General features: G+C 47.3%; 2 protein-coding genes across 3 annotated transcripts in view; both read right to left on the bottom strand.

The window, feature by feature from the left end:
* The window catches only part of LOC109387210 (protein sidekick-2), an 80,210-nt gene that overhangs the window by 58,926 nt on the left and 4,770 nt on the right, over positions 1 to 16,514 (bottom strand). For both annotated transcript variants that reach the window (XM_019650961.1, XM_019650962.1), the window contains exons 2-7: positions 12,048 to 12,224; positions 11,547 to 11,683; positions 10,784 to 10,931; positions 6,877 to 7,017; positions 4,482 to 4,663; positions 3,928 to 4,043 (exon numbers count right to left, since the gene is read on the bottom strand). In XM_019650961.1, coding sequence (XP_019506506.1) covers positions 3,928 to 4,043; positions 4,482 to 4,663; positions 6,877 to 7,017; positions 10,784 to 10,931; positions 11,547 to 11,683; positions 12,048 to 12,224 — 901 coding nt within the window. The remainder of the gene's footprint in view (positions 1 to 3,927; positions 4,044 to 4,481; positions 4,664 to 6,876; positions 7,018 to 10,783; positions 10,932 to 11,546; positions 11,684 to 12,047; positions 12,225 to 16,514) is intronic.
* Positions 16,040 to 16,514, bottom strand: part of LOC109387211 (protein sidekick-2-like) — a 217,879-nt gene continuing 217,404 nt past the window's right edge. The window contains exon 6 of the mRNA XM_019650963.1: positions 16,040 to 16,127. The gene's annotated coding sequence lies outside the window, so the exon portion shown is untranslated. The remainder of the gene's footprint in view (positions 16,128 to 16,514) is intronic.

The raw sequence follows: 16,514 nt of genomic DNA, 5'->3' as shown, positions 1-16,514 counted from the left end.
TACATCCTGGCTGGGATATACCCTAAGAACAAAAAGAACTGCAAATGACCTGAAACTATTATATTTTCAGTAACCTAAGTGTTGATATTAGTATTCTGCAACTGTGGGTGTTTGTGGGATAGGTGGGTAATTATGTTGGTGTTGTGGGAACTGGATTTTCAGTCTGGAGAAAAGATATACAGACAAAAGACCATTGAGATTATTAAAAAGTCTGTAGTCTTGAAATCGAATTGGAAAGTACCAGTATGTGTTTTATCTTACAAAAAAAAAAAAAGTATTTCCTAGTTGTCCATTACCAGAGCCTAGCTCTAAGTATCATTTCCTACGAAAGGAACAAAGACTCCTTGAAAACACGGCTGATCTCAGGCACGGTGCAGGAACTGTGGATAGCTTGGACTGACTCGTCATACTGGATAGCAGAGAAGCTATCACAGACTGTTAGGCCCATGTCAAAAGGATGCGTGAGTCAACGTGAAGAGGCCAAGGATGTGCCAACTTGGCATCAGTAAGTATAATAATGACAGTGAACTGAAACATACCAGATGTGTTTAAAAAAATCCTAGGGCGGCCGGGTGGCTCAGCTGGTTAGAACGCTGCTCTTAACAACAAGGTTGCCGGTTCGACTCCCTCATGGGATGGTGGGCTGTGCTCCTGGCAACTAGACTGAAAACGGCAACTGGACTTGGAGCTGAGCTGCGCCCTCCACGACTAAGATTGAAGGACAACAGCTTGCCTCAGAGCTGATGGGTCTTGGGAAAAACACACTGTTCCCCAATAAAGTTAAAAAAATAATACTAAAGTATATACTACTACTAAAAACAAAACAAAAAAGATGCCTCCCACACCCCAATCGAAACTCATCTGTCACTTTAGAAGGCACTCAGGAACCAATTCATTATTCTGAAAATTGGCAAGTAATGGAAAACAACTGAGCATTCACGATGCTTTTCCTAGAAGACCTGTATCTTTGGGAAACCAAAAAGTTGGTAAGGAGAAAATTCTTAAAAAAAAAAAAAAAAAAGTATTTCAGGTAATAAATCAAGACAAAATTATAACATTAGACTGTCCCAATTTTGCAGTCCCTATTGAAATAATAGATCATACAAGGATGGTCAATGGTCATCTCATCACAATAAGAGGCAGCTACACTTTAGTCCTTCTGATGAAAATACACAATGCCATCTAGGGAGTAATATTTTGAAAAAAAAATCATCAGATCTGAATCTGATCAGGCCTCAGTCCTAAGTTCCAATTTACTGCAAATACAGTTTTCAGAGGCATGCGTGAAATGACCCCACAGGGATGTAATCAGCAAAATCCAGACTGTGGAAAACCCTACAGTACAAATGACTAAGATTCTTTACTCAGGCAATTACCAGAAAAAGAACGATAGAAAGAGAAGAGAGAGAGAATCTATAGATTCAACTGAGACTTAAAAAAATAACAAAAAAAAAACCCCAACCAATCGCAGCGGTATGAGCCTCGTTTTGACCCTGAAGCAAATAGACCAACTAAGAAAGGATGCGGCAACCAGGGAAATTTAAATGCCAACTAAATATCTGACGATATTAAAGGGACGGTTGATATTTTTAGGCGCGATAAGGATAATGTCTTAAATAGGGATTTTATAATATTTCTTTACAGAAATATTTATGGATGAAATGCTACAATCCTGGGCGTTGTTTCAAAATATTCCAGGGGAGAGGCGGCGGGTAAGAGAATAGATGGAACCCATTTGGCTGTGAGCTGGTAACTGTTGAAGCCAGGGATGTGGATATGGGTGTTCATTACAGGCCTCTCTCTAATTTTGCAAGGATTTGGAATTTTTCACAATTAAAAGGGGAAAAGAAAGTCCATTCTCGTTGGAGGTATGCAAGGGACAAATGCTTTTTTTCTCCATGTGATAGTGAAGGCCAAAAAAGCAAGAAAAAGAATCCCTATTGATATAAATTTGTACTGAGAAAAAAATCAGGGTATACTTCATTATTTTACAATGAACTCATAGGACACATTTTTTTTGAATGCAAGAAGACGTGCAGTCTCTAGAGTTTGCATCTGAGCTTTGCAGGTACTTGACTTTGACCAAGTTCCTTGCCTCTCGTGCCTCAGTTTCTTCTTCTGTAAAATGGGGTGATGATAATACTCCTTCTCAGGGCTCCTGCCCAGCTTGTGTGGAAGAAGAGTGTGAGCGTAGCCCTAGCATTCCGCTTGGCACGTTGAAAATGCCCAGCGAGTATGAGTTCTTCTTACCTTTCTGCCAGCTCTTGTGCTTGAAATATCTGGGCAATTCAATCCCACTGACTTTCATCAAGTAGCTACCGGGTGCTGGGCACCAACCAGGCCTGGAAGTCGGTGGGTTTCTGCAGCCTATTCTTGTCTGGGTCATAATGGGTCGTTGCCCTAATTGTCCTGGCCACTTGGTTGGCATTCTTGGCCCTCTGGAGTCATTTGCTTTAGAATTTTGCAGCCCAGCTGCTCATATGTGGAAGAAAACTTAGAGCTGGTAGCAAGATGCTAATTGTTTCTTGCTCAGCTTCTCTGCTGCTTAGCACGATGCGGGCCTCCCCCTTCCTTCCCGTGCCTCCCCCCGGAGTCCCAATTAGCAGCCTTTCCCAGCCAGCCAGCCAGCCAGCCAGCGCTCAGCCACAGCACCCTGCCCCAGGACAGCCCGCTTGGCCTTGGTGCCCCGCCAACTGGGAGTGAGAGGGCTGTGGCTGGGATGTCTGGCTCTGGCCCATCTCTTCATGACTTAATCTCAGTCCCTTCCTGCCCGGCCACTGCCAACTTACAGTAATAATGCCCAAGACTGCTAGTCCTAGAAATAGTCTTGGTTGTCACACACAAGCAGACACAGCACAGAAAGGATGCGGGAACCTTCTGAAAGTGGCCGTGGTCACCTTGAGGTCGCCAGATCCCTGGGTTCAAAGCCACAGCCTATAGTTCTCTCCCCTTCATGTCTGGCTTCCTGGTGGCACGCCGCTCAAATGCTCTGGCTCTCCTCCCATATCTGGAGGGAGCCGACCGCCTCCTCTGACCCGCCCCAAGCTGCTGGGGCACGGCTGTAAACAGGGCATAGACCATGCACTATGTGACCTGTCTATGTCCAGTTCTTAGGGAGGTCGGCTTGGGGCTTGTGGGGTGAGAGGAGAGACCAGGTTGAGATCCAAGGGCTGGGTTCTAGGAGGGGACAGTTGAGAAGTCCTGACTTTTTGTGCAGTTAAAATTATAGCAAGTTTACTACCACCAACGTCACCACCACTCTTACTATTCACGATGGGCTGAATTGCTTCTCCCTGAATTTATATGTCCGAGTCCTAATGCCCAGGACCCCCCAGAATGTGACTGTATTTGGGGTTAGTTCTTTAAAGAAGCGATTAAGTTAAAATGAGGTCGTTAGGGTGGGCCCTAATTCAATCTGACTGGTGTCTTAGTGAAAAGAGGAGATCAGGACACAGACATGCACAGAGGGAAGACCATGTGAAGACACAGAGAGAAGACGGCCACCGACAAGCCAAGGACAGAGGCTTCCAAAGAAACCAACCCTGCCGACACCTTGATCTTGGACTTCTGGCCTCCAGAAGTGTGTGGCAACTCATTTCTGTCATTTAAGCCCCTCAGTCTGGTGCTTTGTTATGGCGGCCCGAGCAAACGAATACATTTCTGTTACTACAATCATTTTCTGAGCGCTTGCTATGTGTTTGGCATTGTGCTCAAGAAGGCCCCTTGCACTGGGTCACAGACTGGGCAGTGTCCATGCTCCTACCGCCTGTACTTGGCCTTGGAGAGCCCGTGTGCTCTTCGCCTTGATCAAGTGTCCTGTGCTTGGCTTGAACCCATGATTGCAGAAACAGAAGGGGGGCCCCCACTTCCCCCCTCCCTCAGCGAGTCTCCCGGCTTTGTCTTGGGATGAGGACAGGCCTCACGTACCTTGTAACCCTGGTTGATACCATTGATGAATTGAGGGCTGGGGGCGGTCCAGGTGAAACGGATGGTTGTGGAATTGGTGGCTTCTGCATGCACGTTGCCCGGAGGGATTGTGGGGACTGGAGGAGAACAGAGATGGGGTGGGGGTGGGCTGGAGGGGGCAGTCAGTCTGTCTTGCCCAGTTAAGTAGAGAAAACACAGGGATGGGGTCTACAAACTCTGCTTTGCCCCCTGCCCGCCCCTGTCCACTCTTCCCTCGCTACGTAGGCCTCAGACGCCCTCTTCCTCTAGATTACTTTGGGTTTAGAACTTGTGTGACCCATCCACAGGGACAGACCAATGAAAGTGATGGATCTGAAAATGCTCGGGGTGGTTTTTAGGTACAAGGCTAAATGTAAGCTGTCGCATGGCCCAGTTCATGTGACATTTTGCAGAAGGTCCCTGTACCCCTGAAGCCTCTGCCTTCATCACCCTCACCCCAACCTCTTCCTTTTCTCCAGAGTCCTCCCACCCTGTGGCGTAGCTGGGCACGGCTCAGGACTGGATGAAACGCCCACCTCCCTGCAGCGTCCACTCGGTGACTTTGCTGCTGTAGACACCCAGCCCAGCGCTGTTGTAGGCGGCCACCTCGATCTCGTAGTTGGTCCAGATGATGAGGTCCTCCAGCAGCAGATTGTTGACGTCAGCATCCGTGATGTTCTTAAACTGGTACCCAACAGGCAGCCCGGCCAGGCAGTACCTGAGGGGAGAAAGCCAGGATGCAGTGGCCTGCAGGTCGCCTGCCTGGGCTTGTGCCCAGGAAACGGTGACGGTGGAAATGCTCCACGTCCGTGTTGTCCAACAGGGTAGCCACTAGCACGTGGGGCTCTTGCGTCCTTGAAATGTGGTTGGTCCAATGGAGGAACTAAGTGTGTGGTTTTATTTTTAACAAACGTGAATAGCTACAGGTGACCAGTGGCTGCCTCCCTGGGTAACGTAGGTCTAGGGCAGGGGTCGGCAAACTGCGGCTTGCGAGTCACATGCAGCTCTTTGGATGCGGCTTGCGAGCCGCAGTTTGCCGACCCCTGGTCTAGGGTATGCGTCTGGACTATTCTTTATTTTTTTAAAGATTTTACTGGGGAATTGGGGGAAGGGAACAGTGTTGGGGAATTGGGGAAGGGGACCGGCCAAGTTGTTGTTCTTCAGTCTTTGTCGTGGAGGGCATCAGTTGCCATCTGGCTTCCCATTGGCAGCTCGTGGCCTCTAAGCTCAAGCTGCTGTGTTCAGTTTTAGTTGCGGGTGGGCGTAGCCACCATTCTATGCAGGAGTCAAACCAGCAGCCTTGTGGTTAAGAGCGCACGCTCTATCCACTGAGCCATCTGGGCGGCAGCTCAGCTCAAGGTGCCGGGTTCAGTCTTAGTTGCGGGTGGGCGTAGCCACCATCGAACAAGCAATGTTGTTGTTACACCAGCTGAGCCTTTCTGCCACCTGTTGGCAGCTCAGCTCGGACGCAGCATCACTGGCCCATGCGGGAATCGAACCGACGACCCTGTTGCTCAGAGCTCGTGCTCTTAAGCCAACTCTTAACCAACTGAGCCACTCAGCCGGCCCATGGACTATTCTTTTTCAATGGGGGAGGAGGGCATTGGTGGGATGGCTAAGTAGGGACACTGAGAGTTTCTGGGAAGATCCCAGTAGTCTCAGCTCTAAGGGGTCATTGATGGGAGAGCTATCGTCAAAGGTTGGGCTCAATTTCTTTCTCCCTCTGGGATAGTGGCTCTGTCTTTCGCCCATCACTCACTTAGGTGGAGAGAAAAAAACAACAAAACCCGAGGCTACCTACTCGACCCATTTCTACCTTCTACTGGAGATAAAAAGGACACGTGGTAACGAAGTGGGATCTCTACAGGCAGATTGTGGAGGCTGGGTAGCTCATGGGAGAAGCACGACGCATTCCACACCTGAGCGTCTCAGCATCGGGAAATCAGAGGACCCCGATTATTCTAATGCATTACCAGACCCCATAGCAATGGTTCTCAGGGCCTCAGGGTGCATCAGACACGTGATGGGTGTGTTAACACAGATGGCTGGGCCTACCCCACAGTTTCCCATTCAGGAGGGCAGGGGTGGGATTTGAGAACTTGTGTTTCTATCAAGTTCTCAAAGTGCTGCTGCTGCTGCTGCTGGTCCAGGGACCACACTTCAGGGTCCAGCAAGAACCCACAACAAAATGAACTGATAGCGGAGCAGCCAAATCAACAAAAAACTTCCTGCAAATTTTGGGAGTTCTGATACTGTGAGAGGGTCCATGCGCAGGAAACAGACCTGCAAGCTTGCCTGGCGTTTCGCAGCCAGCCAGAGTTCAGAATATTGATGGGCGTTCTCTGTAACTTCCAGCAACATGCTAATTTTAATTGATGAATGCCAAATTTTAGTAACACTAATAACTCACTTTTAGGTTACCAGGCAAGTTCCCTCCGTCAAACATAAATATAAAGGTCTATGTAACTGGGCTTCACTTTGCAGTAGGGGCCTAAGGAAGGATTCCACTTTTTGACCAGTTCCTAGCCCAGTAGTCTGTCCACTCATGGTCCATCCCGAGGGAGAGCTGGCCTGAGATGGAATATTCCTGTTTCTCAGGTGGCTGGCCCCCTGGATAGTTACTTGTCTCCCCATAGCCCTATTTCTATGTAGCCCTGACATCAGACTTGCCCATCCCTTCAGCTTTTGGGAGATTATACTGTATCTTGTCTCTGATCCATCCCCATTGGTTTCCAAGGCTCTCACTGCTGGAAGTTCTTCTAAATGTCTAACCTCAATCCTTACCAGGATGTGGGCATTTCTTGTTGCTTGGTCCTTGTGAGATGAAGAGCCTGTGTGAGTTTATTCTGTTCTCCAATCCACTCCTGACCCTCCGCCATCCCTTTCCCCTCGGGTCTGGGCTGCTCGCCTGCCCCTGGGCTGGGCGCCTACCTGATGAGGTAGCCTTTGAGGAGGCCATTCTGGTGGTTCTCAGGAGGCGGCTGCCACTGGATCATAATGGACTGGTTGGTCCGGCCGCTGGCAATTACATTCTGTGGAGGGGCTGTGGGGGGCTCCTCAGGGAGAGAGACCCTGGATGGGAAAACACAGAGAGTGGGTGCGCCGTTCCACTCTTGGTCTTGAGGGCAGACACAGGAGCTGAATGGGATACGAGGAGGCTGAATCCTGCCCTGCCCTGTTCCTGTGTGACTGCACAATTGCTGTGGGCTTTTGGGCAAGTCACTTAACCTCTCTGAGCTTGCTTCTTTACCTGTAAAAGAAGTAAAAGAAAGCGCCACGTGCCTACTTTAGAAGACTAGCTGAGGCTCAAGTGACACAATATGTACATAGGAGCCTTTTGAAAATACTGTAAAGCACCAGATGTGTGTACTTTCTGTGCCGTGGAGGGACATGGACCTCAGATTCCCATGCGTCAAAGCTGCTGTCGGGGCTGATGACCTCTGTCGTGAGTATTCAAGTGTTTTTGGAAGCAGGGGTGCTCAATCCTCGCTTCCCCGTTGCCAGCTGGTGGTGCTTTCCTCACCAGCTGAGCCCCAGGCTGGGGCGGGGCAGGCCGGGTGGATTGACACAGTGTGTGGGTGAGTGCGAGCACATCCACCCGCTTCCAGGAGCCGCGTGCCAGTGCATTTCTTTGTCTGGCGTTGCCAGGGGGACACAGTGTTCCACCTCAGTGTATTTTTCACATAACTGACACGCATCCATTAAAAACAAAAGTTAATTATTTTTGATGGATGTCTTTCCCTTTTTGTTTATTTTTACGTTCTTGCTTCCTGATGGATAGCTTTCTAGCACGTACTACATACACATGGCCGTGTCTACGGAGAGCCTGCAGGAAGGGCGATTTAACCTCTTTCGTGTTGACTCAAGGTCATTAGTATGAAGATTCACTGTGAAGGTGAATCAGTGTTTTACAGTCAAGCCCGAAGAACGGGGGAAGTTGTAGGGTGGTTTCCCCTAAACGTGGAGGCCTTCTGTTGTTGGGATTTTGTAGCGCTGAAGGATTGGGGTCACATCCACTTTGTTCCCTGCACCACCTGTAGCGGTCCAGACAGGGCCTGGCACATAGTAGGTGTTCAATAAACAATAAATAAATAAATCCTCCTGTAACTGCTCTCCATGATAGGCTGTTACCTGCCACTTCTCTCTCCTGTTAGGATGTCACGGCCCCTGTGGCGTTCCGCTAGTGAAAGGACTGGAACTGCGGCAATAGCACAATGATAGATTAAGCCAGGGGTCTGCATACTCGTATAAACCTAAGAGCATCTTTTAAAAAGCAAACCACATCCTTGTCAAATATTAGTTGATCATATATGTGTGGGTTTATTTCTGGGCTCTCAATTCTGTTCCATTGGTCTGTGTGTCCATTTTTTATGCCAACGCCGTACTGTTTTGATTCCTGTAACTTTGTAGACTATTTTGAAATCAGGAAGTGTGATGCCTCCAGTTTTGTTCTTCTTTCTCAGGACTGCTTGGCTATTTGGGGTCTTTTTGGAACTATACAAATTTTACAGTTGTTTTTTCTATTTCTGTGAAAAGTGCCATTTGAACTTTGATAGGGATTATACTGAATTTATAGGTGGCTTTGGGTAGTATGGACATTTTAACAATATTAATTCTTCTTAATGGGGAAAGAACAGTCTCTTCAATAAATGGTGTTGGGGTAACGGGATATCCACACGCAGAAAAATGAAACTGGACCCCTATCTTACACCATGCAGAAAAGTGAACTTGATACAGATTAAAGGCTTAAATATAGGATCTGAAATTGTAAAATTCATAGAATAAAACACAGGGGAAAAGCTCCCTGACATTGGTCTTGGCAGCGATTTCCTGGATATGACACCAAAAGCACAGGCAACAAAGGCAAAAATAAACAAGCAGGACCACATCAAACTAAAAAGCTTCTGCACAGCAAAGGAAACAACAAAATGAAAAGGCAACCTATGGAATGAGAGAAAAAATTTGCAAATCATATATCTGATAAGGGGTTAATAATTAAAGAACTCATTCAACTCAATAGCGGAAAATAAAACACACAACAAATCCCAAAGGAAAACAAACAAACAAAAACAACCAATTAAAAAAGTGGGCAGAGGAAATAAATGAACATTTTTTCAAAAAAGATATACAAATGGCTAATAGGTACAAGAAAAGGTGCTCAACATCACTAATCATCAGGGAAATGCAATCAAAACCAGAATGGGATACCACCTCACACATGTCAGAGTGGCTAGTATCAAAAACCCAAGAAATCATGAGTGCTGGTGAGGGTGTGAATAAAAGGGAACCTTCGTGCACTGCTGGTGGGGATGTAAATTGGTGCAGCCACTATGGAAAACAATAAGGAAGTTCCTTAAAAAAATTAAAAATAGAACTACCTTATGACCCAGCCATCTCACGTCTGGGTATATATCCAAAGGGAATGAAAACAGCATCTTACAGAGCTATCTGCACCCCCATGTTCATTGCAGCATTATTCACAACAGCCAAGATATGGAAGCAACCTAAGTGTCCGTCAACAAATGAATGGATAAAGAAGACGTGATATATATATATATATACATATATATTATATATATGTATATATATATATGTACATACACACACACACACACACACACACATATATATATATACACACACACAATGGAATACTATTCAGCCATGAGCAAGAATGAAATCCTGTCATTTGCAACAACATGGATGAATCTTGAGGACATTATGCTAAGTAAAATAAGACAGAGAAAGAAAAACACTGTCTAATATCACTTATATGTGGAATCTAAGAAACCTAAACTCAGAGAAACTGAGTAGATTGGTGGTTAGCCAGGGCTGGGGATTGAGAAAAACGGGGAGATGGTGGTCAAAGGGTACAAACTTCCAGTTATAAGGTTAACAAGTTCTGGGGATGTAACGCACAGCCTGGTGATTATAGCTAATAATATTGTAGCGTATGCTTGAAAGTTGTTCAGAGGGTAGATCTTAAATGTTCTCACCACAAAAAGGAGAGGGTAATCATGTGATGAGATGGAAATATTAGCCAATGCTATGGTGGGAAACGTTTTGCAATATGTGATGTATCCAATCAACAGGTACACTTGAAACTTACACAATGCTATACGTCAATTATATCTCAATAAATCTGGAAAAAATGTTTAAAAAAGCATAAAAAATAAAGAGCGAAGGGCATGGGTTTTGGTGCATGCAATTTGTGTCGCTGTCATTCTGACCTCTTAATGTCTTCTTTCTCATTAGAGGTGGCTGCTTGTTCTATGGGGTTGAGGTGGTTAGAATTCGCCACCTCAAGAAAACATTCCGTGTGATGTTTTAAAATGGATGACCTGCTGTTTTTATTCAATTTCCATCATTTTACAAAAGCTTTGTTGAGAGCCTAATAGGGCTGGTGTTATGCAAGGCCCTGGCTATGGAGATCCGGGCAGATCCTATATCCCCCTGGCACCGCATGTCAATTTAACAATGATGGCAGCCCGTGGGCACGCAGGGCAGAATGAGGCAAGTCTTTGAACCTGCATAGCTTGCAGCTCGAGGGAAAACTAAATTTGGTTAGTGCTTCTCCCAAGGCAGGCGCTGCTCACAGCGTTTCACTTGTATGATCTGATGTGATCCTTACCATATCCCTGTGAGGCAGGCGTGAGTATTTTTACACCCATTCTACGGATGTGGAGACTGAAGCCTGGAGGGCTGAGAGAGAACCACCCAGGAATCTACCGGCAGCCTGGCCCCACCCTGCTAACTTGGTTTTGGCAGCAGGCAGCTCTCTCGGTCAGAGTCACTATGTCAGTGTCACTATACCTGCCTGGAAGAGCCCCGCTCCTACCTCTCCGTGTCCTTGCTAAACTGTCCTTTCCCCACGTCGTTGACTGCACAGAGGCGGAACTGGTAGGAGCGCGCGGGAACCAAGCCCTTGACCATCACCGAGGTAGCCTCAGGGTCCACACTGGCCAGGAGCACGGTCCAGGGAGCATCTACGGGGAGAGAGGGTAGAGGTGGAGGTGGGCATCTTGGGGGGGGGGGTCATGCTCCTGCCCCCCGTTCCCAGCAGGGCTCCAGCCTCATTTGGGGCTAGCAGAAGAGGGCTTGGTCTAGTAGAGGCTGGTCCCATCATTTTCAAGGTCCCCTTAGCCCACATGTGGCGGAGGTGGGGTGGGGGTGAGGGTGCTGAGAAGGGAACAAGGGCTCACGGGAACTGAGAAGCATCTGTTTTTTCCATCTTTTCTTTTTTTTTCCTCCTCAAACGAATGAGCTTTAGGCAAACTGTATTTAAAACACCATTCAAATTAAGCCTGCTAATTTTGGAGTTCACAGCTTGGGGACTTGGAGGATAAAAAGAAAAAAAGAGTCGCCACCGTCTCGGAAGGCTTCCGGGGTGGCAGGCTTTCCTGAGTGCTGCATCTCAGGAGTGTGGCCTCCTTCAATTGTGGCGAAGACCCCAGGGGGCAGATGCCAGCATTTGACAGATGAGGAAACTGAGGCTTCAGAAGGAAGCGTTTGCTCAAAGGCGGAGGGCTAGGAAGTCGGGGTGCTGGAGCCCAGCCCGGCTGGTGTGTCCCCTCCCTGGCTTAGTGGAGCGTGAGCCTTACTGTTCTCTGACATCTCCAGGACATAGCGGATCAGGGGGCTGTTGCCATCGAAGGGTTTGGCCCACGTCAGGTTGATGGCCCGCCGCTCCGAGGTGCTGAGAGTGGCCACCGGGTGCTCAGGAGCGTGAGGCAGTTGCCTGGAGGAGAGAGACGTGGTGAGGCCACCTGTGAGGTTTAGAGTCAGGTGACACGCGGGCAGCCAGGATTCACGTTGAACTTCCATGATGTCTTGTGCTCAGCCAGAAAACTTGGCCTTCGGACCATCTACCTGCAGATTCTTCTCCCTGGCACTGGAGCCCGCCTGTCCAAAGCCATACTCAGACTCCCCTGCTCTTGCAGGGAGCTCAGCTCAGCTGGGGGAAAGTTCTGGAAGGATGCTTGGGCGTGTCTGGGAGAAGGTGGGTGGGCCCAGGTCACACGTGGCCTGGGGGCCTGCCACAATGAGCCCTCGCATTGCTGTCTACCCTTCTTTTGCCCGGGGCCTGGGCAGGCGGCCCTTACCTGACACGCAGGTGAGCACTGCGCGAGTCGTTGCCTCCAGCTGAGAGCACGCGACAGGTGTAGGTGCCAATGTCCCCCGACCACGTCTGCGAGATGTGCAGGGAGCCGTTTTTGTCCAGGCGGATGCGGGGGTTGCTCTCCATGGCCAGGGTGGCCCCGTCCTTCTCCCAGGCATACCTAAGAGTAAGAAGAACCAATAAGTAAAGACAGGTAAGGAAGTAGGGGGCCCCTGGGGGTGTGCTCCGCCCAGGGCTGGTCTGCAGGAGGCGTTTCCCGGGCCACAGCCGGCCGGCTCTCTGGGGCACTTCTGGGGTGGGAGCTCTGTGGAGGCCTGTTTAGCCTGCAGTCCATCATCCCTGAGGGAAGGCTGCACATCCAGGAGTGTTAACACATGAAGTCATTATCGGTTATTTACACCTTCAGTTCAGGTCTAGGTCACACAGCCTTGCTGCTTTTGGCCGGAAGCCATTGCCCAGCAGCCAGCACAAAAGAGCTGGCCAAAGGTATTCTTCCCAAGAGGTGAAAAGATTACAGCTGGAAAAGAGAATGAAAGTTTTCGCATAGACCACATTTTGGAATTAGTTTTATGAGGAGAATCATTTGATCAATGCATCACTGTGACAAACTGACTTGAGTCTCCAAAAAAGTCACTTTAGCTTCGGTCAGTCAGTACAAAGGGGACTTGAGAAATCACACACATGCCCTCACCCGACAATATGAAATATCTTCTCTGGAACCGTTCTTGAGGAAACACAACCATTATTATTATGAACATACGTGAACCAGCTCCGGGAAGGTGCCATGCTGCCATGCACCGGGGACGATGGATCAGGGGTCCAGCACCAGGACAGGGAGTGGGGTGAGGACTGAGATGCTTTGCAAAGAACCCATCGCTTGCTCAATGGTGGGGGGGGGCAGTGGGGTGGGCCTGAGCCACAGGGTCCTAGAACTATCTGGGTTAAGAGATTATAAGACTGCTAGGGAGATGGAGGCTGTCACACTTTTAACCTAAGTTAACAACAACAACAACAAAAAAACCCAACCAACCAACAAACAAACCAACAAAAAGTCAGAAAAGTTGCAAGTACAGGCAAGAAAAAAATTAAGGAAAAAGGAAAAGACAACTGGAAAGTTTTCCCATAAAGGGCAGGTGTGATGAACATTTGAGCAAATACCTTCCAAACTCTTCTCCCCGCCCTTTTAGGCCAGCACCACAGTGCTATGTTCTTCTGGAGTCAGGTTCCCTGGTCAGACGCTGCCTTGGCCACTTACCTTTGGCCACCTCGCTTTGTGACCCTGGGCATGTTTACTTAACCTCGCTGTGCCTCAGTTTCCCCATCTGTCACATGAGGAAAATAACACCACCCACCTCACAGGGTTGCTGGAAGGACTGCGTGGGTTCACATAAAATACTTAGAATGGTGCCTGAAACATGGTTAGTGATAACAGAGGTTCACTACATATTTTACTGATACAGCATATGTTTCCATAAGTGATATCTAGCTATAAATCCATCCATTCTTTGCTTTCTCCACCCAAGAAAACACCATCAACTCTTGTTCATGTGATCTCTCCACACCATGGCTTTGGCTTCAAATCCGAACGTCCTGTAATTGGTCCCGTAAACTTGGGAGTCCGGTTTAGCTCCTTGTTTTCTGATATTATCGTTAACGCCTGTGATGAACATCCTTGCAGCAAAATATTTACATAGGTTTTTAAATCACTTCCTCAAGGGTAAATTCTCAGCAGTGCCATTGCCAAGTTAACTTTTAAGGCTTTTTAGACATATTTACAAATCGCCAAAAGTCATCACCTTCAATTCATCTCTATCTAGAGAAGAATCATCTTTGCCAGCATCGATGGGAGGAGTAGGATTTTGCTTAAAAGCAAATCTAGTTGCAGAAGTTCCTGCTTAAGAAACAACCTATTACAAGCAGACATTCTTTGCCCCAGGATGCAGTGCTGCAGGTAGCATATAACCCCACTTGTGACATGTGTCTGTGGCAAAACAACTCAACTCGAATCTAATTAGCAGTTACTTGAATCTAATTAGAAATGCAAGCGACAGAAGAACAAGTGAACCACACCATTAAAAGATATTAATAGACAGTCAAATCCAGAGGGTGGGATTCTATAGCAGGGGTCAGCAAACTATGGCCCCCTCGCTGTCTGCTTGTGTAAATAAAGTTTTATTGGAACACAGATATGCCCCTTTGTTTCCATATTGTTTATGAAGGCTTTTGCACTGCAAACGCAGAGTTGAGTACTTGTGACAATGACTCTATGGCTCTCAAAGCATAAAATATTTACTCTCTGACCCTTTATAAAAAAATGTTTGTTGACCTCTGTCCTGTCGCACTTGGTTTCTCCAACAAATCAGTTGCATGAAAACAAAACAAAAATGAAAACAAAAATAAAGACAGAAATAAACAGGAGGAGAGGAGGACTGTGTGGAATAAAGGAGACCCACCAACCAAACACAATGCGTAGACCTTGTCTGGACCCTGAGTTCAACCAGCCCACTGTGAAAAGACACCTTTGAGGCCATCAGGGCGATTGGAATATGGACTGGTATTAGCAGAAATCAAGGAATTGTTGTTTATTGTGTTAAGTGTGACAGGGGAACGTGGTTGTTATGTTTAATGAAAAGTCCTTTTCAGGAAGAAAGGCACATTGACCTACTTAAGGGCGAAATTACATGTTTGAGGTTTGCTTTTAAAATATTGCAGTTGTAACAAAAAATGGGGGGACGCAGACGAAACAAGATTGGGCAAAACACTGATAATTGTTGAGGCCAAGAGACGGGTACACGAGGGTTGGTGATACAATTCTCTCTACTTTGGGGTATGTCTGAAAATTTGCATAATAGAATGTTTAAAATAAAATCCATGAATCCATTTAACTGAGGGTAAAAATTTTCCAAAGTAATCTGTAATTATATAGCTGGCTATTAAACAATTTTGATGAGTGGTTTGCAGGCATCCTCTCAGCTTAAAATGATATTCGATAGCCCTCAGGAAACAAAAGATGTGCAAAAATGTTTAGTTACAAGGACATTCATAACAGTATTTCTCAATATTAGCCAAAATATTAAAAACAATCCAAATACCCAGCATTAGGTGATTGGTAACATAAATTATGTGGCACCCACAAAATGGATGACTGAATAATCATATAATTGAGTTTATACAAAAATACTTATTGATCAGGAAGTGATTCATAATAGGTTCTTGAGGGGAAAAAGCAGATTAATCAACAGTGTGTTTCTAGTTGTTTTTTTTTTAAATGGCATCCAAATAGTACTATCTCTGAGGGAAACAGGTAAATCTGTTTTTCTTTCTCTCTCTCGCTCTCTCTCGCTCTCTCTCTCTCTCTCCCCCCCTCCTTCTCTCCCTCCCCATTTTATTTTTTGGCTTATCTGCATTTTCTATGTTTTCCATCTAAAATGGATATCTATTATCTATCTGTATAATAAGAAAAGAACAATAAAATATTGATTAATATTAATATTGGCTAAAAGTGGGCTGCTCAGATTGGGTTGTCAAGATCTGGGCTCAGACACCAGAGAGTTTTCTTGTAGAGCTGTTCTGAAAGCTTTTCAGGCTGGCAGCCTACACCTGCCCAGGCACCATCCCTGAACGGCCCCTTAGGACGCATAATGCAGGATTAAGTGACAGCACTTTCGCTTGATTTGGTTGTTTGTATCCTTTCCAGCCTGTCTGTTCAGGGGACCCCCAGTGTGTCTAGAACAGGGATTTCAATCCTGGCGACACATNCCCCGCCTGTATCTGACAACCCTCTGACAGTAGCTAGCATGTCCACTTGTCATCCCTCCTCCAGGCTAAATACCCCTTCTCCTTTCGTGGGTCCTCATAGGACACTTCTGGACCTTTCTGAATTCTGACTGGTCTCCTCGGAGCAGCCACTGGAATTAAGAGTGAAGGGGACGCGGGGGAGGCACTACCCACCTGGCGTTGGCCACACACTCCATGGTCACCTCCGAGGTTCCGGCCACCACACTGGTGTTCTTGGGAGGAATGATGATGGTTGGAGCAATGGGGTCTGCAGGCCCCCCTACATCTGGGGAGAGGTCAGGTGTCAGCTGGGGACAAAGCTCAGCTATCCCGTCTCCGCCCAGCCCCCATTAGAAGCTGATGCCATGGGAGAGTTTTGTCTCCATGGAGTGGAGCAGGTGGCCACGGGGCAGCCGCCCAAGAAGACTCAGAGCTGAACTGACCCCAGGGACCCCATCACCCCTCCTCCTCCTCTGCTGATGGGTCTCTGCAGTGTCCCAGGGGAGGCCTCCAACACCTTCCCCACTCCTCCTGTGACGCAGCCACAGCCTCGTCTCATCCCGCTGTCCTGTTTTATGCCTTCAAACTCCTTCCCTCCACCTGCATTTATCCCCTTGGCTTCCTTCTTCATTTTCTGCCTCTTCCACCAGAATGCAAACTCCCTAAACTGGGT

The sequence above is a fragment of the Hipposideros armiger genome, unplaced genomic scaffold (genome assembly GCF_001890085.2).
Source record: "Hipposideros armiger isolate ML-2016 unplaced genomic scaffold, ASM189008v1 scaffold_150, whole genome shotgun sequence".
Taxonomy (NCBI): domain Eukaryota; kingdom Metazoa; phylum Chordata; class Mammalia; order Chiroptera; family Hipposideridae; genus Hipposideros; species Hipposideros armiger.
The sequence above is the reverse complement of the archived record's forward strand: the minus strand, read 5'-3'. Positions and strand labels throughout refer to the sequence as shown.